The following is a 24,814-nucleotide window of genomic DNA, read 5'->3' on the forward strand; positions in this document are numbered from 1 at the left end:
TTATTAAAAAATCAATTGCTCTGTTTATCAGTGCAATTAGTAGAATTTGCATTTTTTCTTCAGTTAATAATATGGCAAAAAGAAAGTCACTTGCAAGACTGTTCCCATCAAGGTCATTTCACAGTAAGCAATACAGTACTAACAAATGAATTATTGATCACGTGTCATTTAACACTTGTTATTCACTGGTGTTACACACTCAGTGGTAATTAAGTTTATGCAACAGTGGAAGCCGCTGATAGAATTTGTATTAAAACTGCAAGTTTCATTATGTTGCACATACCAGTAGCTCCAAGACACATTTTACGAATTCTCAAATTGTTTTCCTTGGGTGAGATAACCCAATGACAGCTAACGCAGTTTACAGTCTCCTGAGTGAACTTTCCAAATTAAAGCAGAAATTGAGAAACAGGGTGCTTACAGTATCTTTAAACCTCCTTAGTTTAATACTTCATCATAATCATAACTGCTTATAGGCCCCTAAATCCTTGCCAAAACCTATTACAATATGCAGCTGTCTTTAAAAGGCACTCTTCCCAGAGCCACTTCAGTAGAAGTCACTCAGTTAGTCAGTTCAGGTAGGATTCTTCAAGAACAGGTAACCAAATAAGTAGAAAGGTGGAGAGAAGAAAATTGCAAGAATCATCTAAGGAATTCACAGCTGTTTGGGAAGCAGATGAAGCGTTATGATTACCTGCTGTAATGCCATACTGGCAGTCCAGTGACAATGCTGATGACATGATCTTCGGAATAGTAATTCATATACTTAGCAAAAGTCAGGATGTATTTGTAATCTATTTACAGACAGAGCCCATGTTGGTCTACATAAAGAAGATCTAATGGGTTTCCTCATAATACAGAAGTATTATATATCAAAATGTCAAGTTAACCTTTAAAAAAAAGCTTTAGCATGTTTGCTATGGAGTCACACTCTTGATTACATTCTTACATTTTTTCCGTTCATACTTATTTTCAGATGATTTGAGGACCAGTCAAACATCAGATTCACCATTCTGTTTTTATTCCATTCCATGGCCTGAGTTCACATTATTTAAAACCAGATGGCAGAATTAACCTTATTCCTGTAAATAAAATTACTGGACTTGTGAAATTATTTTTTCCAAAAGAGTAAGAACGCCTTTATTTTCTAGAACAACAGATGTGATATAATGAGGCTATCCAAAAACTATTAATAACGCAGAAAAAAAAGAGGGAAGTTCTTGAACTCGTTTTTCATTGTTGAGAGTTTCATAGTAACATTCAGTGCCACAGAACAGCATTAAAGCATACAGTCTCTATAACTTGTGCTATTTTCAAAATAATCAAATTTGGAAATTGGATTGTTTCTATCTGCTAATGATTTATCTGCCTGCTTAGGGAATTTCAGTTCTTTCTGTGTGCAAATACACAACATGCTTTCATGAAATCTGTTTCCTAATTAAATGTCCAAGCACAAAGAACTACAGGAGAGAGTTCACCTGGCTGTAAGAGACTCAGTAGGAAAAAAACTTTGAAATTCAGTAGGAAAAAACTTTGGCTGCCTACTGTTTGTTCTCTAGAAAGTGACATCCAAAATACCTTCTATAATACAGATGTCAAATTCAAAGCACTATGTATTTTAAAACTAGATACTAAGCTGAAAGACCAGCTAGCATTGTGGTATGTCGGACCTTTAATACAATTTGGATGACACTGCTATTGTAACATCTTAACACCAAAATAAATCAGAAGCCAAATCAGAGTACCAGAATCTGACCCCAAAATGAACAGTTCTGCCATGTTCAGAGACTGTGGAAATTTGGTACATAAGATTGAGAGGAAAAGAAATCTCCTCCAAAAACAGTGCATTAAAAACCTCTGACATTGCTCTGTGGAAAGGTAGAATCAGCATAGTGCCTTTTCTCATCTGGATTCTGAGCAAGGTTCCTAAATGAGGTGCTGACAGCTGTAGTCAGCAAATTCCCTCTGGAAGAGTATTTCCTTCTGGCTGCACCTCCAGTTCTTCAGCGAGTTTGGTTGCAGGGTGTCACAAGGGCTGTGACAACCTGAATTGGCTGTGACTCCCAGCATTAAAAGGAGGATCCAAGAGACTGCAGTAGCCCTTGGTCTTGCCCCTTAACTCCCAACACACCAGGTGAAAGTCTTGTTTCTGAAGGAGAGGCAGGAAAACTAAAGCAGCTCTTTTAGCCCCGTGATACTTCTCCCAGCGAGCAGCTCTGTGTGTGAAAATGGACAGTCAAATGAAAGTTTCTGCTCCAAAACAATGAACAAAAAGAAAACTAGAAGCCCAAGGTATCTCACAAAATGTACCTTTATTTATGCATTGAAAAATAGCCCTGTACTGCCCACCCCCCCAGCACCAGGTATCTGTAGGAAACTCAGCACGTAGTTTGAAGCATAGACCTACTAGCTGGAAATATCAGTGAGTGGTGAGGAGGCAGGGGATACAGACAGCGTTGATACTGAAATATAGTGATAAGGCAAGAGAAGATTATCCAGGCTGCCTGAACCCGAGTTTGTTAGTTTCAGTCATCCTCCCTTCCTCCCAAAGACCACATACTTCTCATATGAAGACTGAAGTAGTAATTTCATACATTGAAAGTGAAGCAATATTAGAGTAGCTGATTTTTTTTGACAGAATTAGTATCCTTGCTGCAGATAAGTTTCAGATAATTAGTCTTCTTCACCACGAGGCTTAGAAGGTGCTTCATTCTGAAATGCTAGGAGAGTTCATGGCATGGCCGCTCATAAGGCTGTTACTGAAACTTGATTCCTTGAGCCAAAGGTAAATCCTTGCTGTAATTGATTGTACTGGAAGAGAAACAAGTATTTAGAGACCAGACTTGATCTCTGAGACAGATTATACAGTCCGTTTCCTATGTACGAGGTTTCTGATTTCTGATACACATATATAAAAGACTTCTGTAAGCAGTTATACACTGAATTTACTCCAGTTTCAATACAGTAACTATGTACGGGGAAAAGCCACATTCACCATTATCTCTTCCATGACAGATCAAAGAGAAAGTAAAGTACCATTCCCTATTTAATCTCTTACTAGGAGAATGTCCATAAAGGAAAATCAAGGTGGGATTTCTCATGTTCCTAAGCCTTTGCATGGAAACCAAAGTTAGCAGATGTAAAGGCTAGGGAGGCCAGCAGAGAGCAGGAATGGTCAACCACTACAAGCAGTCAGGAGATTTATGGATAGATACCCAACACGTAGCTAAAATCACCCACCACTAGCAATAGTGGCCTTCTCACTGTGGTTGCCACTTCATGCTTTCCTGACAGGTTTCAGTAAATTAATTTTTAGCCAAGTTTAAAATTAGGAAAGAGGGGGAAAAAGCAGATATATTTTTTGTTTCCTTTTGAAGAACACTGAGTAAAGAAAGGTCTTTATATAGACCCTTCAAATAATCTTCTACTAGGAACAAAGATATAAATTCCTGCATGAAGAAAAGGCAAAGATAACCTCCTGTAATCAAGGACATATACATTTTGAACTTTTACAAGTTTATCTGTAATTTAGATTGCTTTGGAATTTAAAAAGTCTGTCTCACCAAGTAGACCGTCTCATATAAAGTTTCCACGAATCACTTCCAGATTCTCTTCCCCCACCAGTGTGCTTTTCACCACCTGTAGGAAAAAGGTTATAAATGAAAACTTGAATTTTTTTTTGAGCATGGGAATCTGGACTAACTCCAGGAAGTGAGATATTTTATAAAAAATCATGGGAAAAGCTATTCCCTTGCTCTTGTTCTATATCTGAAATAAATTACTAGAACACCACCACATACAACTCAACACAGCTAGCTCTCTCCTCATGCTTCATCCAAAAAAACATCTGCCTGGAGTTGAAAGTCTCATCATGCTGGCACCAGAGGACCTTGTTTTAAAGATATTTCGTTTTAACATGAGACAAAAGTACAAGAATGTGCTGGTTTTTGTACTGTTTAAATGGTAAGGTGAATATTTCTTCTTCCCTCCCCTCACTTCCTTCAGTATATACAAAAAAGAGAAGCAAAGGCAGAAATGTATTTAAAGACCTTCTCACAAAAATAGTTTATGCTGTAGTTTTTATATACACATGCAAACATACAGAACAAAAATGCTCAAGACTGTTTTAATTAAAACTGTTTTAAACAATTTTCCACTCAGCCACATCTCTAAACACATTCAGAACATATTTCTGAGTTACACTCCCTTGATGAGGGGGAAAAAAAATGATGCACGGAATACCTGAAAACCAAATACAGACATTTTTAAAACCTGAAATCCAACTACCTCTAGTCAATTTCTGTTTTCTGCTAAAGCATTATAATTCAAAAGTCACTTCATTGATTTCTTCAAGATTTAGTTATTTAAATGGACTGATTAAAACCTTGAAAAATAAGAGAAGGAGACCTACATTATACTAGTTTTACAGTGGTAATGTTTTAGTCTCTTCCAGTGTCATCAGGGGAAAAGAATTCCCCACCTTTAAAAGAAATGAAGCCTGAGGAATAGTGCCACAGCTCTAGACTTGATGCTAGAGGATTTAGTAATTTAAAGGATAAAGAGAAAACCATAAATAACATACCAAAAGCACCTCCAATCTCAGCCCCGCTGGTTGGGATGTTGACATTCACAATGCCACAGTCAGATCCCTTTGGCCTACAAAGACAACACATAATTGCTCCTCAGGATCAGGAAATGCTCCCTCCCTAAAATGAGGGCTATAAAATGCTCAACTAGCACTGTCTACAGGTTTACAAAAGACACAAGAGACTCCTATCTTGTGATTCAGGAAGGTAGAAAAATAATTTAAATTATACCCAAGCCAGCGGAAAATCCTTCCCAAATCCTTGGTAAAGATGCTGCTGGAAAGACCTTGTTTTACTTCATTATTCCAGGCAAAAACCTCCTCTTCCTCCTAAAAGGAGCATGTGTCAACGGTTAAATCATGATCATTCAAAGCAAAGCAGCTACAAAGAAGCACTGTGAGAAAAATCCCAACATACCACAGCCATAATGCAAATATGCTGAATGCCACTTGGCAAATATACCCACACCGAGTCAGGAACAGGATACCTCCACCATTGCACAAAACACACAACCTGCTTTTGAGCAGGTTGACATGAACAATAAAAATCTATTCCTGTACAGATTCTCATCTCAACTCCAGTGCTCTTTACGAAAAATGCATAAACGTAGCTACACAGTGAGGTAAGCTATTACAGTGGATATCCCACAGTGCAGAACAAGAGTTACTGCTTCTTGAAGTGCTGGGACAATTACATGAACATGACATACATCTGAAATCTCTCTCCTCACTCTTCTGTTAGCATCCTTGACACCTGACTAATTCCCCATTGATATATTACCTTAAATTTCAGCACATACAGTATGGGGGCAAATGTCTCAGTGTGGACAATAGGTGCATTATGAGGAAGGCCAGTCACAATGGTTGGTTCAACATAATTTCCAGGGCGATTTATAACCTTCAAAACACATAAAAGAAGAAACAACTGAGTAAGTTCAAACCCACATCATGCTTAGTACTACTGTAGGAAGGGAATCCTTCAAGGTCTGATTACTGTAGTCATGTCTAGCAATCAGAAATAGAAGGTCAGGTCATCTGAGTAGATAACTTAAATTTCACTCGCTTAAGTATTTAAAATACAGAAACGTAACTTAGTCTACTAAGCAGGTTATTAAATCTCAAAGTTTAGCAGCTGACAAAACCCACTTGCTTTGTCCTACTTGTAACATGATTAGTAAGCTGATGAGAACTTTAAAGGTAGCAGGAATAAAGTGCCAGTGAAAGACAAGAATTCCCAGAACATTAAATCCATGAGAATTAAACATCCCTTATGATGAAGATGTGCAAGTGGCTCTCTTGAATCTTCAGTATTTCCTCAAGTTTGATATTGTGAATCCAGGGACAGAGCACAAATTTTTCTTTGTTACGTGTTTGATATTCACCATTTACACTGCTGTTTGTACTTTCACCATTACCTGCAACTAGGGAGTAGTGCAAGGAACAACCAAAAGCTCTTAGCCGTTTCTTAGAGGAGAAGGTAGCTTCCAAGTAGACCTGTCTTTACACTTAAGACAGGATTGCAATTGAAACATTCTCAGACTGATTAACTTAACATCCTATAATGGCTGACAGGACAAACTGAGGTACAATCTTGGCCTAGGCCACCACATTACCGTTTGTTTTTTTCCGTAGAGCACTAAATGTAGCAGGGACAATAAAAGTAAATCACCTTTCCACCATAGACCACAGAGCCACCCTGTTTTTTCGCTTGTTCTACTGCATCAAGGAACATTTTCACTGCTTCTTTGGTATGAAGAGGTCCATACAGAGTGTCAGCTAAAAACAAAAGATCCAATAACACACTTTCAGCAAAACTGTGTGTGATTGCAAATATTCTTATCATGACATTTTGTGAATAATTATTTAATCTGTTCAAGACAAGCAATATTAGCCGGATTCTTCATCTCCCTTTCAGAGTTTGTATTTTAAATGAAACCAGCTATCCCCACTCCCTGGTAAACTGCTACAATCAGACAGGTTTGATCCATAATCTCTTCGGAATTCAAACAGAAAGAAACAAACAGAAACTTGTCTCCTAAACCCATGAGTTGGAAATAGCTACTTACAATCCCATGGATCACCGATGCGGACCTGGGCATAGGCCTTAGCAAGCTTTGCCACCACCTCGTCATGGATGCTTTCATGTAGGAACTAAACAAAAATGTGGTAAGGAGGCTGTAAGACAGCTCAGTCTATGTAACTATTCTTGAAGGACTACTGCACTTCGAAGAGGGCTGAATGAAGCGTAGAGATAGTGTTGCTCATATTCAGCAAATCCAAAAGTTAAAAATAAACACATGAACAAGGCCTCAAAACAGCACCAACATCACAAAATGAAGATTTAAAATCTTCACCATGAAGATTTACAAGAAACAATGAAAGAAAAACCTGTTTTATTTTTACTCCATCTCAGATCAATGGTATCAACATGTTCTGTAAACTCTTCAGTTAAGTCTTTTAGGATAAATACTCAAGTGATTTTTATTGCTATAATTTGAGGAATCACTGCCCTTCCTATACATTCAAAATTAACCCACATCAATTTTGACAAATATTTACCCAATAAACCCAACTCTGAAAAGATCAATGTCAGACACAGGCTGACATTATAACACCTTTAAACTTGTTGAAAAGGATTGATTAAAAATTAATAAAGAAAGCAAAACATATCCCCTTGCTTTGCTGAAATCTAAACCCCGCACCAGCATTTGTAGCAGGCACAAGCAAAGAAGGTCTGGCAATGAAAACAGAGAGAAATTCAGGAACTATGGTAAGTTTTATTTTCCCGAGTTTTAGCACCAGATAAATTTAGAAACACATTCAAAGAAACTAGAATTATAGTGAAATGACAAACTACCATCTTATTTTCCCATCATACTGATTTTTTGACAAAGTAAAAACATGTTTCAAAGATTATTTGTTGCTCTGCATAATATTTGGAATTGTCAGGCATTTTACGAGCTAATTTGGAATAAGTTTAAATTCAAGAGCTACCCAAACCAGACAATACAGATTTACTCACCAGCCTTCTGGCAGTCGTGCACCTCTGACCTGCTGTTCCCACAGCAGCAAATAGAGCAGATGGGATGACTAGGTTCAGATCTGCATCTTCAAATACTTCACAAAAATTAAAACATCAGCATGTTACTGAAGTAAACAGGCAGTTCGCAAGACTTAAGACACTAAACAATACAATAAACTGACAGGTTGGTCAAGAAGCATTGGGGATAGTTGCACTAGCATGGCACACTAAGATAGAAACACCTCAAAACTTCTATCACTTTTACACCTGGAATTAGACACACGCAGCTGGACATAAATGTAGGTCTGAACAACTGAAGAGACTTTTGCAACAAAGTTTGCAAAGAACCTCAGCTTCATTTTAATTCAAGAAACTACAAGCAATTTCTAACAGTTTCATCACTTTGTCCTCCTCTCGCTGAGAAGAAGTCTAGCAGCACAGAGAAACAATGGTAAAGTGTATCCAGATGGCATGCAAAAAAATTAGCTAAAACACACAGGTACTCAATAATGTAAAATGCAAATGAGCTGAACAAATTCATCTGGCTAGAAGACATTGGGATGTTGAAAGCAAAGCTAGTATGTATCATCCTCAAAAGATCCCCAAAATATCTCTCAGCTTAACCACTCCCACAGAAATTTCTGGGTATCCAAAATTATTATTATCTTTGGGACAAAGTTTAACCAAACAATGTTTATGCTATCATCCAAAGCCAATTCCAGAAAAAGCAGGACTTTCATATGAAAAAGGAAACAATTTTCTAACTATAAAGCAAGTTTATGCTACTGGCTGCAAATCAGCACAGGGAAAAAAGAATGAACTGCTCAAATGTGATTTTCAAAAGAGCTTAATATTCTAGATAGTTAATTACGTTTGTTCACTGAAAGGTGAAACAGAAGGCTACAACACAATGGGACAGCAATTTAGGTATTTAACTAGCTTATATTTTCTTTCTGCCACATAGCTCAGCTTCACAGTGTTTATGTTATATCTCTCTGGGAACTAGATGATACCCTAAGCTACTTAAACCTGTAAAATGTGCTAATGAAATAAATACCAGCACGCTTTGCTTTCAAGTATCATAAAAGCCTTAGACTTTATATATATGTACTGGTATTCTAAAATGCTAAAAATGTGGTGTTCACAACATTAGAACTACGCTAAAATTAAATTCACTTAGCATTGTCCACATCCGTTACTGAAGCTTACTGCTTCTCTCATTCCTTTAATCACTTTAACACTGAATACAAATAAGATCTTTAATTTTTATCTTAAAACACTACCCCTCCACAATACTGAAGACAGAAAAAACCCAACATTCTATTACATACTTTTTAAGAACCCAGAGTGGAAAAAAAGAAAAAAAGCCCAGAAAATTTGCTACAAACATTTGTATACTAACTTCCAAATATCATCTATAGGACTAAATCTCTACAGCGCATATTACCAATAATGGCATTGTTTCCTCCCAGTTCCAGCAGACTTCGACCTAATAAAAACACACAAAACATGTTATGTTATGCGTAGATGCACCTCATTCAGTGCATTCACCTCTACCTAAAGCTAGGTTTCATTAAACATATTTTACTGAATAGACAAAAAGTTTTAGGCATCACAGTCAACTAATCATTCCAGTCAAAGCAGAAAATTACACCAAATACTACATCTATCACATATTGTGAAGAAAGATACCTGGAGAGCAGTTATGGCAGAAAGAAGATTAAGAAAAATAGGCAAAACTAGCACTGGAAAGGAAGAGATGAAAACAGAAAAAGTTGCATCATACTACTTATGCTGCAGACAAAGAAGAGGAGGAGGTGCTACAGAGATCAAAATGAATACGTTAATTTAACCAGACATTTATTTCTCTGGCAACTGTTTCACCTCGAATCTGAGAAAAAAATAAATAAATCACCATCTACTTCTGGGTGAACATTTGCAATCTGTTCTGATTTTTTTTTTAACACTCCTAAGAACTTCAAATATATAAAATGAGAAAATCCTGTTCACAAGGTTTTCTGATTAAAGAGTTAGAATCCAGCATCTGTGCATGTACTCATGCCTGTACACTTTTCAGTATCTGCAACAAAAACATAACTTTTCTCCTGTATTTATAAAGAGTAAAATGCAAGGGGGCATTTCTCAATGAACACACTGCCAAAAGACCATAGGCCCGGGCTGTTCATCTCAACAATCTCCATACAATTATGTTCATGGGCCACCCTCCCCCTGCCCCGAATTAACTGCAAGAACATGGATTTGTGGATACCCTAGAAAAAATTATGGGTTGTGGCAGAATTAACTGAAAAATGTATTATCTAGCTCTGAGCAGTTTCAACATCCTATTTCCACCAAGTTTTTTAAAACAGAAAGGTAACACAAGAGGTAAGGGAAACAAGCTGTTATTTTAAAATCCCATGGAGCTCCCCTGCCTTTCCCAACCATGGAAAGATATGAAGTGGAGAAGACCCTACACACTCACCAAATCTCTCCTGAACCATAAGCGCTACCTGCTTGCCCACTTTTGTGCTGCCAGTGAAGGACAACAGGTCCATTCTCTCATCTCTTGCCATTGCTGTCCTGCACAAGGGGAGACATACCACCATGTTCAGTGGAAGAGCAGACAGCTGGAAAAGCTGCCTGCACCTTCCACATAAACCCACTTCAACCAGGGAGATCTTTTAAAGTCAGAGCCACTTCTTCAAAACATCAGGTAAGTCACTGAGCAGATGGTAGGAAAGCTTTTCCTTAGCCAGAAAAGAGGAACAAGGGTGTTTTCCTTCCCCTTTTCAAACCATAAGAGCATCACCTGTATTAATTTTGAAATTTAATCTGAAGTACGTAGTGAGAGCAGCTCCAGTTGTTATGTTCCCTAAGAAAATATGCATACCTATGACTTTTTTTAATGTTTATCATCTGTTTTGTCTTCTTTTGAAATGCTCAAAGGATACGTCTGATGAGAATTTCCTCATTGTAATAATCAAACAAAACAATTTAGTTTGCACAGCTTCTAAGCACAGGTGTACAACTATGGGCATGTGAGCATGGAAAATGGGGAAGTATTATCCTCCACAAGTGGTTGAAAAGGCCAATAGGCTAGAAATTAAAAACTCTTAACAACATGATGAGCGGAATTTACTATTAGCTGTATTCTTTGGGTGTAAGCATATGTGGAAGTAGAATATAAGCTTAGTCATGTCGCTTCAGTAAATATCTGTTAAATTATTTGTTAGCAGTTGATCTCACAACAGTAAGTAGAAATACATATCATGCTCACAGCAAGGCCAGAGTTTCAGACCGGTTGATAAAGATGATGGTAACAGGTACGTGCATGTACCAGGAACTCCTGGAAATCAGCATAACTTTACAAGAAGTACCTCAAAAACATTCTTTATCCTCTAGCCATCTTCCAAAACCACAAGAAATGTTACCTACCCAATGTCTGCTCCACCACAAACCAGAGAACAGATTGCTCCAGGCACTTTGTTATCCTCCAAGACTTTGGCAATTATCCTAGAATGAAAGATGTAAAAATTTCAGAGATTTCTTACATGTGCACGTAATAGAGAATGAACCATTAAAACTGTCTGACCATGCACATGAAGAAGCTACAGATTTTTAAAAAGCAGCAATCTTGCAGTGTAATTTGTAGAAAACCTAACACACTTCCCTCATCAAGGATTTTAGTATTACAATCATAGCTCACACAGAAGTAAGACTAGGCTTTAAAATATATTAATTATGTGTCCACACAACTGGTTCAGACATGCATTAGATCAGTGTGTAAAAACCTTGGCCATACAGTCTTTCACCATTAGAATGAGACATTTATATAATTTCATGGAGTCACAAAAAATACTCATAAGTACTTTAGTGCCATTGTTCTCAGGAGTTAAAATTAAAGCTACAAGACTTTCTAATTAGTTATTTTTAAGAGGCTTATTTATATTCAGCAGTTAAAAATAAATATTATTTGTAGCACACAATAGACAAGTACTTAAAATGCTAATATAGTAAGCAAAGTAACAATAAACCCAGAGTAAGTATCGCTGTGACATTTATTCTTTGGAGTTCTCCTTTTTATCAAGAATGAGTTTTGAACCCTGGAAACACATGCTAAGGTGTTACGAGGTTTGGATAATAAAAACTGTGTGAAGGCATCTTCAGGATATATGTCTACACAGCCAGCCAGAAGAATTTGCCAAGAAACTGGGTGCTGATGTTGGGCTGAGACTCCCCAAAATAGGGATGATTCTGAAACATGAGTCCTTGATTGAGGGAAGTTGAATTTTGTGAGCAATTCATCTTTTACAAGGAAGCAAACCACATAGCTAGCCCTACTAGCTAGCACAGCTCTGGTCCCAGAAGAAAATGGCCAACATTATAGGTAACATCCTATATATATTGTTATTTCTTAGGTAACAAGGGGAAAGAAGTTCTTCTGACCACTAAGCACTACCTCAAATAGAAAATAAGTTGTTTAAAAAGCCAAACAGAAAGCAAAGAAACCAGAACTCACTTTGTAACAGCAACACTAATGAGGGATGTTGTAGGAGCACCCTTCCTAAAAAAGAAAAAAAAAAAAAAATCTTCCTTAAAAAAAAGAATTACATTATTTTCTTTTCAGTTCTTTAAGAATAGGAAATAATGCACACATGCTAACTTTAAGGTATCTAAAACACAGCACACTTTGGTTAGGCTGGTTTTCAGATGCATGTTAAGACAGGAACTCAAGTGTTTCTTTCCACAGCTAAGCATTCAGAGCTTCAACTGAAATCCATATGAACAAGAGCTATGCCAGGCGTTAGAGTGAAGCAGGTAGTTGAAAGCAAGGCAGGAGCAGGGAAAGGAAGTAAAGCTACTTATTTTGATTCTTAATTTGAGCTGTACCAATTCTGAAAATATTAACTGTTTGCTACAACTGCTGCAAGACCTCAACCTGTGTTCTTTACTAACAGGCCATTTGGCTATGTCCTAGACAGGTCTGAATCTCAATATCTCATAAAAGAGGTTATGACAAAATAGAACAAAGCTCTTTGACTACAAGTGAACCTAAAAATAAATAGAAATTAAGCCTATGTGAGACAGAATCAAATACGCAGAAATACCAGCCATTTGATAACAATTTCATGCCCGAGATAATAGCTCTCTAAATTTTAAAATACCATTAGCACATTGGAGAGCTATATCTTACCAGAGGCAAGCGTTTCCACAGATCATTGCAATTGCACTGTTCCACCCATAAACTGCTACGGGGAAGTTAAAGGCGGTGATGATTCCTACTAACCCAACGGGATTCCACTGCTCTATAAGGGCATGGCCCGGTCCTGAAGGCAAAGACACAACGTAACACAATTTACATCCATGTCATGTTTTTTTAAAAAGGAAAACTTAAGCAAAGGGTCTAACATCACTCCTCTGCCCATCAGAACACTAGCTTGTGTAGAGCTGTATTCTATGTGATCTGCGCAGCTTACTGGAGTAAGGTTAACTAGATTGTGGAAAAACCTAATAAAACGATAAAACACAGTTTTACTATTTAAACTATTTAGTTAACAGAATGGTGATTGTTTGCTAACCAGTAACTGACAAAGAGGTCTCTCATTTCTAAGTACACTGCTGAACTTTTTACATACTTCCCTCTAGCACCTTCATTAACAAAGAAATCAAGAGAATCTAATGCTTCAGAGGGGGGAGGGAACATCTATTGCCTCTCTCTTGCTATACGCCACAGGCTAGCTACCTCATTAGGTGGTGCTACTGCCCACCAGCACATCTATTCCTAGACAACATGTTCCCTAAATAACTCACAGTACAGAGATTTTTCTGCACTACATCGCTGTATATTTAAGATACATCTCCATCTCTTAATTTGGACAAAACAAAACCAACCAAAACCCCACATACACACATACTTACTTTCTGAAGGCAAAATAGGTCCACCAATCATTCGGGACAAACCAACAGCATAGTCACAGACATCAACATACTCCTGCACTTCCCCGACACCCTCGACAAAAATCTTTCCCATTTCTAAAGACACCTGAAAAAAATTAAGAGCAAGACAAATTTACTTTTTTTTTAAATTCTCTTGCATGCCCAATACATTTTGTCCCCACTAATGTCAAATATATCTGTGCACCAAGTAAAATTTAATTTACATTTTTTTATTAGAAGAGATTCACCTCTTCCAAAGTTATTCACAGCTTAAAGAACGAACACAACAGACAACTAAACAGGAGTCACATTGCCATACAATAGGAGGAAATTAGAAGAGGAAATTAATGAACAGAGGAAATTAAAACTAACCTACTGAAAGGAATATCCAACTGTAATGAGGTTTATAAGTTTAGATAAATGAAACACTGAATTTCCATCAGGACGTTTGTATACATTGTGGACCAAGCATAGAATAAATTGGAAAAGAGGGATTACTCTGCTCCAGCCAAATAAAATGGTCATTTACATTTTTCATAAGCAAACTACTCACTTTATGACATCTCAAAATGTTTGAGAGATTCCACTTTCAAACACTGCTGTGTGAGACACTGACATCTTCAGTATTTTAGTAACCTGGGTTGTTTAGGATCTTTTTTTTTAATTTTTTTCTAGCAGAATTCAATCCTAAACTATGTCCTTCTGTTAAAAGTACATTAGAAGTACACAGCAAACATATAGATTATGAATGAGAATAAACCGGCATTTGAAGATATTTTCCTTCAAAAGTGAGAAAATTCACTAGCTTAGGAACTGAGAAGTCACCCACTTACCCACACTTCATTTTACAGTCATGCTCTTATATCTAGGTGTGACTTTCATGCAGATATCACCTACCACTTTAGCTTGAAAATGCTGTTAAGCGAGGAATCAGGTTCAAAGGATTGACAAAAGATTTTATGCCCCACACAAAGGTTAAAATAAATTTAGTTCTAGGTATTTCTGTGATGCCTGTGGTCACCTCAAGACAGAAGGAACAGCCCCTATCTGTGACGAGAAATGGAGGGGCATCAGACACATTTACTATTAGAAACATAGCAGTGAGTCTGTAAGTACAGTCAAGATACAACTGTATACTTGACAAGGACATTGTGAGGTAATGCTGGAAATTTCCAACAGCATATGAAAAGATGGGTTGCCGTACCATTCCCTTTTATGTATCCTAAAGCCAGGAAAAGTCCTAAAACCTGGATACCCATGCACAGCTTTCACCCTGAAGTCCACCACGTATCCTGATAGAGCTGAACAGACTTACTATCTGTTTGGGAAAACTAGAAAAATGGTCTGGCAATAAGCAACAAGTTTTGTCCAATGAACATACAGCAAGCTTATGTCTGTCCACACTCACCAGGGAAGCTGTATCATTTTTGAATACAAAAGTATGTTAGCACTCTAATTCCACCATGGATACTCTGCTGAGGAGACAACATCAAGGGAAACAGCAGAACAAAGTTTTGTAGGTTAACAATATGGGCTTGACTACACATGGAGTTATTCACTGGCAGTTGTTTCTGAATAGCAGCACATATAGGCAAGCCCTGAAAAAGGAAAGTGGCAAGTTCCCTGCTTGTCTGCTTTTCTTCCCTAGCAACTAGCAGGTGTTTTAAAGGAGTGGTCCTTCAACCTTTATGTCCTGCACAGCACTGCAAGAAGATCTCATTAAGGCCATCTCACCTTCTGAAGGCTTATACCTCCACATGTCAGTTTGCAAAATCCTGTGGATCACCAGAAAGAGCTCAAGGTTAAAAGCTCTGTATTAGAGGAAGGTCTTTTTCAGGACACCTTTAGTATCAGACAGTGCCCTATCTGACAGGCAAGTGGGAAAACAGCAGGGCAACAGATGTAACACTCCTCCTGGCCAGAGTACAGGCTCAGAATGAATTACACTTTCTTTTCTTGTTATATATTATAATTTTCAGCCTAGGATGCCAGAATGCAATCTTACTTCAATATTTTTCTTTTCCTTTTCTGAAATTAAAATTTCTTTAGGCAAGCTAACAGAAATAACAGCATTTTAACAATTATTAAGATTAGTATTGCAGAGTGGTACGTTAAAAAATGAGAAAGAGTTTTCACACACACACCCTCACCCACCCCACCCTCGACCTGCAAAGTTAAGCTGCTTCTTAAAACAACTTACCAAGCTTCCTAGAACTTTGATTTTTTGTCTCAGGGCATCACCAATCTGTCGCACTATTTCTCCACGCTTAGGTGCAGGGATCTAGTCAAAACGAAAGACAACAGAAATCTATTTGAGATTGAACATTTGTGACTTCCATATTTACTGCTATTTTTCCACCCCTGCAGTAAGAAATCAGTGATTGCTGTGCTTTTTCCCCTATCTTCCAAAGACTTGCTCATTTTTATCATGCACACCGCTTACAATAAACTGTTTCCTGCCTCACAGGGACTGATAACACCGCACACATTTAGGTCTGTTCAAAACTTCAGTTCCACTGAATATTGCCAGAAATATTCAGATTATTAGTTCTGCTACTTCTGTTCAGCTACCACCACCCACAGTGCCCCCAAACAATCAGCTGCACCACAAGAAACAAGCATTTTTTACAAACCCACACTTACTGGTTTCTGAGCTTTTGAAGTGTACTTAACATCACATTTTCAAAATTTTTTTTTCAGTATGACAATTGCTGCTGGCATTTACTTTGTTAGCAGATGCTGAGACACACAGAAGCCTCAGTCATGGAAAAATTAAACCCATATACCAAATATTAATAAGATTTTTTTTTATGTGGTATCATTATGTTAGGTAATAGCCAATAGCCAAGATCAATAATAAACCATACACATACAACAGTATTCACAGGATTAGAACTTGCTGATGAACAGGCAGTTGGAAAGACAGAAGTGGCAAATATGCAAACCATGCAAGCATATCTCTTTACAGGCAAAATCTTTCAGATAGGCTCACTAAAAAAAACCCCAAATTACAAACTAGAACCAAATGGCTTTGAGACGAGGCTTTAAAGCATTCAATCTATTGATTCTTTGTTATGTGTTAGGCTGTTTTTGAATTATTTCCATACATATTAGGACCTGGCACACACTCACCAACATTATAATCACAAATTGCAGGAGAAGAACACGTACTAACATATCCTGAGGAAGCTGTTGTGTTTGCCCTAAGCTTTGTTTTCTTCAGGCAAGGCAAACATAAATGGGTAAAATACAGAATTCCCAACACCTTACAAAATTCAGGCTTCAGCTTGTATCAAAGAAGAGGCAAGTAGCTATAAAAAACAAGCCTGGCATGGCCAACAAGAGAATGGATGTGGGCTGGACATAGCTAGTACAGGGACAATAAGAACTACAGCTTGCTAGAGAAAAGTAGCTTAGCTATTGTCTGACATAGCAATGCAACACTGAAGTTTGGGGATAACATAGCTCTTTTGTGAAACAGCAGGACAGCTGTTGAACAAAAAAAAGCACACTCAAAACCAGCAGTCTTCCTCACCCCATAAGAACAAGATTATCACCACAAGTTAGTTGTCCAAATATTCTGCAGAGTTCCCGCGGGAGAAAGCATGCAGCGACACGAAGTTAAACACACCCACAGGGCTAATTCGCTTGCTACAAGGTTTCTGAACTTCAGCAGCCCTGTTGGCAATGGCTTACAGGCACAAACCTGGGTAAATTTGCCAGGCTTTTCAAAACAAACATTGCCCACAAGTCAATGTCCTCATCTTTGTACCTCAATGGTAACATGTGCAAGTTGTCTGGGTTTGTTTCTTGAGGTCCTCATTGCAGATTTTTGCTTTAATGTAACATATACAATATGAACCTGTTTTTACTCCCTTACCTGACAGGACAATTTAATGGCGTTTACCTGCCAGAGATATGTTATAAGTCTCTGTTAACTTACATCAGCCCAGACCTTCCATGCCTCTTTAGCCTTCTTTACTGTTTCTTCATAATCCTCCAAACTAGCCTATGTGAAGAAGCATGTCAAAGAAAAAGTTAGGAAAACCAAAACCCCAAAACAAGCACCATAGAAAAGCTTCTGCATCCAACTCAAGACATTTCTAGTGGATAGTACTGTGCTACAGAATACCACTTTCACAGGAAGTTTATATCCTGCCATAGTTTGGTCCCTGAATGGCATTTTGAGCTGCTTGAAGTTTCTGCTGAGGAAAAGCATATGTGCTGGCTATACAAAAAAAAGTGTGTGCAGAAATTTTCCTTCAGATGACAAAGGATGATCCGTAAAGAATAGCTGTAGGGGAGGCATTCATCATATAGTCATGTATCTTCTTTTATCTTCAATACTACTACTATTAACAACACTAAACAAAGGCAGTGAGGACTGTCTCACTCCGCCAGCCTTACTGGACACCAAGGGCTAATCGAACCCTGAAATACAAACGGAGTAGGTTAGCGCCATAGCGCTATTTTCACACCGAAGACTCCCACAAATTTTACCACGTGAGTGCCACGTTGCTCTCCTTCACACCTCCCCCTGTCCACTCCACCCGGCTCCGCTGAACAGCCGCCATCCACCCCTCTTCTGCAACTCCCCCTCGAAACACACGGAACCGGGCAGCAGAGGCCCTCGCAATACTTGCGGGGAGGGGGAGCGGGACAAAGAGGGTGAAGTGCCTGTTTTTCTCCCCAAAAAAGCCACAAGCTTCTTTGCGGCAGACGGCCCGAGCTGTGAGGAGCTCCACCATCCGCCTGCGGACGCAACACCCCCGGGACCCCTGCCGCCACCCGCCCCCGTCGAGGGGGGGAGCGGCTCCCAGACCACGGCCCAGCCACCCCTCAGGAGGGCTCCTCCCGTCCCGGGCGCCGCTGGGTCCCGGTCCCCCGTGTGTGTGTGTCCCCGAGCTCCCCGGGCCGGGTGTCGCTGACCTGCCGGACGCTGGCGATGGGCTCGTTGTTGGCGGGGCAGTACGTCGTCACCACCTAAAGCAGGAAGCCGGGAATGAGCAGCGGGGTCGCGCTCGCCCCTTTACCCAACGCCGAGGCCGCCCCCCGCCAAAGGCCCGGTTCCCCCCCCGCCCCAGGCCGCGCCGCCGCCCGCACCTGACCGCCGCCGCCCCAGCGCCCGTTGTAGACGCCCGGATTCTCCTCCTGCAGGCCCAGCTCCCGCAGCCAGGCGTAGCGCGGCTGGCTGACCAGCAGGGTAGACATGGCGGCTGCCGGGGCCCCGGCCCGCAGCGGCAGCAGCGCGGCGGCAGCGCGGCGCACCCCCAGCATCGCCGGCGGCCGCCCTGGTGGGCGGGGCGCGGGGGGGGGGGGAGGTTGCACGCGGCAATGGCCGCCGCGCCCCGCCCCCCTCCCCGCCCCTCCGCCTCCGGCGCCGATTGGTGGAGGAGCGGCGGCGCCCCTCCGCCGAGCCCCGCCCCGCGCGTGCCTACCCCCCGCCAGCCCCCTGCCTTCCGGCTGCCTGACGTAGGCCTGCTCCCTGCCTGCCTGCCCCCTGCTCCATGCCTCCTGCCTGCCTGTCCCCTGCCTCCTGCCTCCTGCCTGCCCCCTGCCTGCCCCGTGCCTGCCCCGTGCCTGCCCCCTGCCTCCTGCCTCCTGCCTGCCTGTCCCCTGCCCCTCTGCCTTCTGCCTCCACCCTGCCTCCTGCCTGCCTGCCTCCACCTGCCTGCCTGCCTCCTGCCCCCTGCCCGCCCACCCTAAGTGGAGGCAAATGCAGTAGAGCTCAGGCCACGTAGAGTCCCAAATCCTCCCCCATTCCAGGTTCCCCTCAAGGGCCACCACGCAGCAGAGTCCCCCTTGTCGAGTTTTTCTAATTGCAGGGGAAAATAAGAGCACAGAGGCATCAAAACAGGGGAAAAACTGTACCTATCCGTATTCAACAAAGGAGTAATAGTAATAAAAATGTGTAGAAGTATGCATTACCATTTTAATTCTTTAATACTGTGCTTGAATCTCAATGAAAAGAAGTGGCTTCAGCTTCTAGGCTCGCCACTTACCCACACTCCAGTGTCTGTGATTTTACAATCTTTTTATTTCTCCTTTCCTGTGTACAGGACTAACATACTTACCTCACTTGATATGCACTCATCTTGCAAAATTGCAAGTGATTTTTATCCCATATTTTTAATCTGTAATTCCCCTTAAGAGGCTTTAGAAATTTAGATGACTTATTATGATCATGAAATATTGTTTGCTTTCAGGAATGCAGTATTTTCTGAACGACCAAACCAACTAGGAATAAACCCAGATACTAAGCTTTAAATGCCTTAGTATGTACTGAAAAAAGAGAAGAAAGATGCCATTGATTTCAAGAATGCCATGATTTATTTTTTGCTTTCCACAACTACACACTTTGCATACTGTGAATTGCATTAACTGTAAATAATTTGCTCTTTAAGGATTGGTTGCTCAAGTAATTTTGTCGAATGAAAAGTATCTTTGGATGATGTAAACAGATTAGTGTTACAAAGTAGTCTGTCAAGGTTCGGAGCTGAAGATGCCATTGGCTTCACTGTATGCAAGATCATATTGTCACTTGTACAAGGAAAATAGGTTTGGATACTAGAAAACATATCAAAAAGGCAGCAATCCATTCACCTTTGAGGGGAATATATGATCTCAAGCAAAAGCAGCTCAAAAGGGAAATTAATATAAAGGTAAAACTCTTTTTTTTTTTTTTTTTTAGCAGGGGGATGAATCCTTACATCTACCTGGAGAACAAACACCACCAAGAGAACAGCAGTACAGACTTTCTTCCCGTGCTTCGAAACTGTGCTTTTACAGCCTTGACCTCAAGAAGCTGTTCTGCAGATGGTATGCTAGATCAGTCCCTGGAGCTGTTTGTTCATTGTCCAGATGGCAAAGCCTACAGAAAGCCTGTTGGATAGATTTCCATCACACTTGACCTGGAGTGAGCATGGTTTGATCTCATGACCCAGAGGTGTGAAGCATCCCTTGAGCTATTCTGTTTCCTGATGACTGTTACTCATAGTGCAAACCTTTTTCTCAGAAGGTTAATTTAGTGTATAGATCAAATATATAGATGAAATGGGCTCCAGCCAGCTGTACAGCACACAGCACCTACTGAAGCTGGAGGTGCAGCAGCTCCACACTGCCTTGGGGAAGAAGAGCTTGCTGAGGGAGTACCCCATGCACTTGACTGAGAGGCCTTTGTGGTGTTGACTGTCCTTGCATAGTGTTCACTGGCACAATAAAATGCCAGGGGAACAGAAGCCCACAGCTTTGTGTTTGAAATTGTCCAGACACCCATCAGAGATCATCATCTTCACTGACTGTAGTGAAACTTTGCAGAGATCTTCCGCTTAAGGTCCGGCCCTGACACTTCCCAGAAGGACTGGGGGGATATACTCCAGAGCAATGGCACCAGCTTTCTCTTGATATTAAATACCAAGGTTGGACACCCTCAAGAGCATCAATGTCCTGAAGGTATCAGTGAGCCTTAATGGACTTGACCAGCCTTGCCTGGGGTCTCTATCCCTTATGCCCACCCCTGGGCACTGTAGGAAGCTCAGCCTTTTGCTGGTGCCTCCTGCCATGTCTCAGCCACAGCCATGCCTCCACTTGGACAAGGATGTGGTGAGCCACACCCTGACCCAGGGGCTTCTGACCTATGCCCATGACCATGGGATCTGCTTGTCAGCCACTGTCTTGGTCCCAGCTGTGAGCAGCAAGCTGGCTTCCTATCTTCACCTCAGACCTGGCTCGTCACTGCCACACCTCCTCATGACCAGGGCTGTGACTTAGGCTGGTGAGGCCCCTGTGCTACCTCCCAGCTCCCCAATAACATAGCTGCAAGATGTCTTCAACCCGTGCATTGGATTCTAGCAGAAAAGTGTGTCTCTCAAATGTTTAGGGCAGTAGCTGAGGCATAGACGACATGGTTTCAATTCCACAGACTTTCTCTGTCACTGCAAACAAGCAGTTCCTCCAGCCACGACTACACACAGCTATTGGTACAGTAGCCATTGGTCAGGCTGCAAAGAAAATCGAAACCCTGGCACTGTGCCGGACTTGGCTCTGTTCATCTTTTTTTGCTCCGAAGTGTCCAAGCAGATCGAATTGTCACTGTCATAGGTGGTGCCAAAGTCCTTTCAGGAGGGACATGGGGCCCATTTGTCTGCACTCTATTGCTTAGTGATCAGACATGCAGGACTAGCTGTGTGACTCACATTGCTTTGCAACCATCCGCTGTAGTGAAGATGTCATTAGGCCTGCATAAAACCATAGTGGGGGGCACGAGCTTTTTTTCTTCCTGCCATGCCCAAGTCCACACCTAAATCTAGGTTTGCCTCCAGAAGCTATGAGTGCAACAGGAGTGTGAATTCAGGCCAGTGTCTGAAATACAGCACAGACACAACCTGTGCTTCTGTCCCACACCTGCAGATCAAGGCTAATCACAGGAGAGTTTGCAAGATAGAGAAAGACTGTGCAACAGGGAGCTATATGAGGTGGGGGAAAAAAGATCTAGCTAGAATATGGATTTTTTCCCATTTGTTCTACATACTGTTCTACATACTGAGTCTGTTATTTTAAATCTTTATTTATTTAAGGGAATTTTAGTGAGAAAGTAGTTGTCTCTGCTAATCTTACTTTGCTGTCTGATCATGCTAACATGACAATTTGCATTTCCCTTGATTTGGATGTGTTTTGTCCACTAGCAAGAGCGTATCTTGAAATCTGTGATATTTAAAACTGGTCATGGAACATTACTCTGCTGTAATGTTATATTTAGGGTTGCTAAAATTTTCTCTTCTACCAAAGCTTTAAAATAGATGTGAAAGATTTATTTCAGTGATGCTTCTGAAAGACAGTAAGAACGTGTCCTTGTCTTTTCCACCAAAGTTTCCTTATTTCCAGATCAATCCATGAGCTGAAGGGGGCCTACAGGAGAGCTGTGGAGGGACTTTTTACAAGGACATGTAGTGATAGGACAAGGGGTAATGGCCTCAAACTGGAAGAGGGTAGATTTAGATTAGATATTAGGAAGAAATTTTTCACTCTGAGGGTGATAAGGCACTGGAACAGGTTGCCCAGAGAAGTTGTGGAAGCTCCATCCCTGGAGGTGTTCAAGGCCAGGTTTTGACCAACCTGGTCTAGTGGGAGGTGTCCCTGTTTATGGCAGGGGGGTTGGAACTTGATGATCTTCAAGGTCCCTTTCAACCTAAACCATTCTATGATTCTATGAATCAGCTGAGCATACTCACAAGAGCACTTGGCTCCAGCTCAAGGAAAGCAACATGGTAGTGGAAGGGGGCTGGAAGGGGAGGCTGTTTGGCAGCACCCGAGTCATAAGCCAGACTGTGGATCCTGTGCAACCGTGCTCTTGGGTTCTGGATTCACTTCAGTGCTCTTCAGATTAGCCCTTTCTTGCTCTGTGCTTCATTTCCTCATCTGTAGGAAAAGGTGCAAACTCGTTCCCCCTTTAAGGGATCATCCAGGGAGCATCAGCTGCTTGGATACAATGAGGATGGAGGTTAAATGTCCATATTATGAAGAGGAGATCCCAGAACTTTTACGTTTTTATGAAGTTAGAGCTGCTTCAGCGCAGGGATTCAGACAAATGGAGTAGGGAGGAAAAGGGAAAAGCTTCCAAAAACGTGCTTAAAAATTTCACCCCTTTTGCATGTGTTTGCAGCATGATACAGCTTCACCCGAAAGCAGCAGACTCCTCTGTCACGTGGACATAACAGATACCTCAATTCATTTTCAGAAGGAGCTGCTTATTTTTCTCAGTGGTAATACATTAGGAATGTAAGGAATTATGGTGATTCTTGCTCTCAAAACAGGCTTAAAGCTACAGGGGATAAAACAAGCGATGAAGTTTTTCTCCTGACTCGAGATACTTCTTATCAGTGCCCTTCAGTTTTTTAGTTTGTCAGTTACTCAGATTTTGAAGTTTACTATTCACTTTGCACTGAAAGTATTAGCACTTATAAATCACTTGAATCCCAAGAAATAGACACGTATGGCTGTATAGCCCATAAGGACAGAAAATGGTTTGAGATAGTAAAAAAAAAAAACAAAACCAAACCAAAAAAAAGCTCCAAACTGAAAGTATGTTGTCATGTGGACAGTACAAGATGGAATTTAGCATGCACACAAACAACAGACTTTGCGTATGTAGCTCCAAGCAACAGAGCAATGGGCAACAGTATACTATTTGACTTCAATCAGTAATGATTTAATACAAGACATGATCAGTGAAATCTGAGGCTGAAAAGGGAGCCGCAGTCTGCACTCTGGCTTGCCCTTCTTTCCATGCTCTCCAAGGGCTGATAACCAGGGAGTTGAACTTGTTCCCTGTAACCACACACCTTAAAAAGTAATCACCGCCCTGGAAGAAACATACATTTACAGACATAAAGTAACTAATATACAGGAACTCTTTGGATTATGCAAATAAAACTCGTGTAAAATGAAAGCCTGCTTGGGTGCAGCTTGAGGACCCATACCATAACAAGGTCACTTGCCTCTTCTATCTGCAGAAAGCAGATTGTAAAACAAGTGAGCATCATTAGAACCATTTCACCACCAAGTAAATGGAAATCCAGAGAAATCACTTCAAAAGTTAATGGGCGAAATCCCTTAGAATTTAGATTTTGGTCTGGTGCTTTAGCCCTGAGACCTTGCTGCTTTATCACTATTGATGTACCATTGCGTTACAGCTGTACAGCTTTTGTCTAGTCTGTAACCGTAGTGAAAGCACCTATAGAGCTTGTCTTCTTTCCAAAGAACGACCTGTTAGTAATATAAAAAGTAATATAAAAAGTAATATAAAAACCCACCTCACACACAAACGTGGCTCGTCATGAAAGTTGTGTGCATCTTTGAATTGATGGGCAGAATAGATGGTGATCAATATATTTCACTCAGGCTGGCAGCCTGTCACAAGTGGGGTTCGACCAGGGATCGATACTGGGCCTCATATTGTTCCACATCTTCATAAATTATCTGGATGATGGGATTAAAAGCACCCTCACCAACCTTGCTGATGATGCCAAACTGGGTGGTGAGGTAGACACATCAGAACGGAGGGCCATCTTACCGAGACCCTGACAGGCTGGAAGAGTGGGCAGGAAAGAACAGTGTGATGTTTAACAAAGACAAGTGGAAAGGCTTGCAACTGGGATGACATAACCAAAGAGCCCAGTACAGGCTGGGATCTGCGTGGCGGGGGAGCAGCCTTGCTGAAAGGGAGCTGGAGGTCCTGGTGGGCAACAAGCTGAACGTGAGTCAGCAGCGTG

At 40.8% G+C, this 24,814-nt stretch overlaps 1 protein-coding gene across 1 annotated transcript; it reads right to left on the reverse strand.

The window, feature by feature from the left end:
• Positions 1-2,293: 2,293 nt before the first annotated feature.
• On the reverse strand, positions 2,294-18,835 carry ALDH7A1 (aldehyde dehydrogenase 7 family member A1). Its single transcript, XM_082497777.1, has 18 exons — positions 18,648-18,835; positions 18,474-18,527; positions 17,488-17,553; positions 15,745-15,825; positions 13,527-13,650; positions 12,802-12,934; positions 12,127-12,171; positions 11,043-11,120; positions 10,090-10,187; positions 9,055-9,096; positions 7,608-7,702; positions 6,652-6,736; positions 6,255-6,361; positions 5,367-5,483; positions 4,818-4,915; positions 4,583-4,656; positions 3,564-3,639; positions 2,294-2,811 (listed from the first exon to the last, which is right to left on the reverse strand). The coding sequence occupies exons 1-18, from the start codon at positions 18,819-18,821 to the stop codon at positions 2,757-2,759; spliced, it is 1,602 nt and encodes a 533-aa protein (XP_082353903.1). The 5' UTR covers positions 18,822-18,835; the 3' UTR covers positions 2,294-2,756.
• Positions 18,836-24,814: the final 5,979 nt, after the last annotated feature.

This window comes from Vanellus vanellus (genome assembly GCF_965231255.1).
Source record: "Vanellus vanellus genome assembly, chromosome: Z".
Classification (NCBI taxonomy): domain Eukaryota; kingdom Metazoa; phylum Chordata; class Aves; order Charadriiformes; family Charadriidae; genus Vanellus; species Vanellus vanellus.

What these genes read in the sequence shown, in the direction of transcription:
- ALDH7A1 (XM_082497777.1), bottom strand. Translation starts at nt 18,821, where the DNA reads ATGCTGGGGGTGCGCCGCGCTGCCGCCGCGCTGCTGCCGCTGCGGGCC. An exon ending in TGTGGTGGAGCAGACATTGG is followed by an intron (nt 10,188 to 11,042) that starts GTAGGTAACATT and finishes CCCCTTGTGCAG; the next exon opens with GACAGCAATGGCAAGAGATG. An exon ending in TGTATGTGCTGAAATTTAAG is followed by an intron (nt 4,916 to 5,366) that starts GTAATATATCAA and finishes TGCTCCTTTTAG; the next exon opens with GAGGAAGAGGAGGTTTTTGC.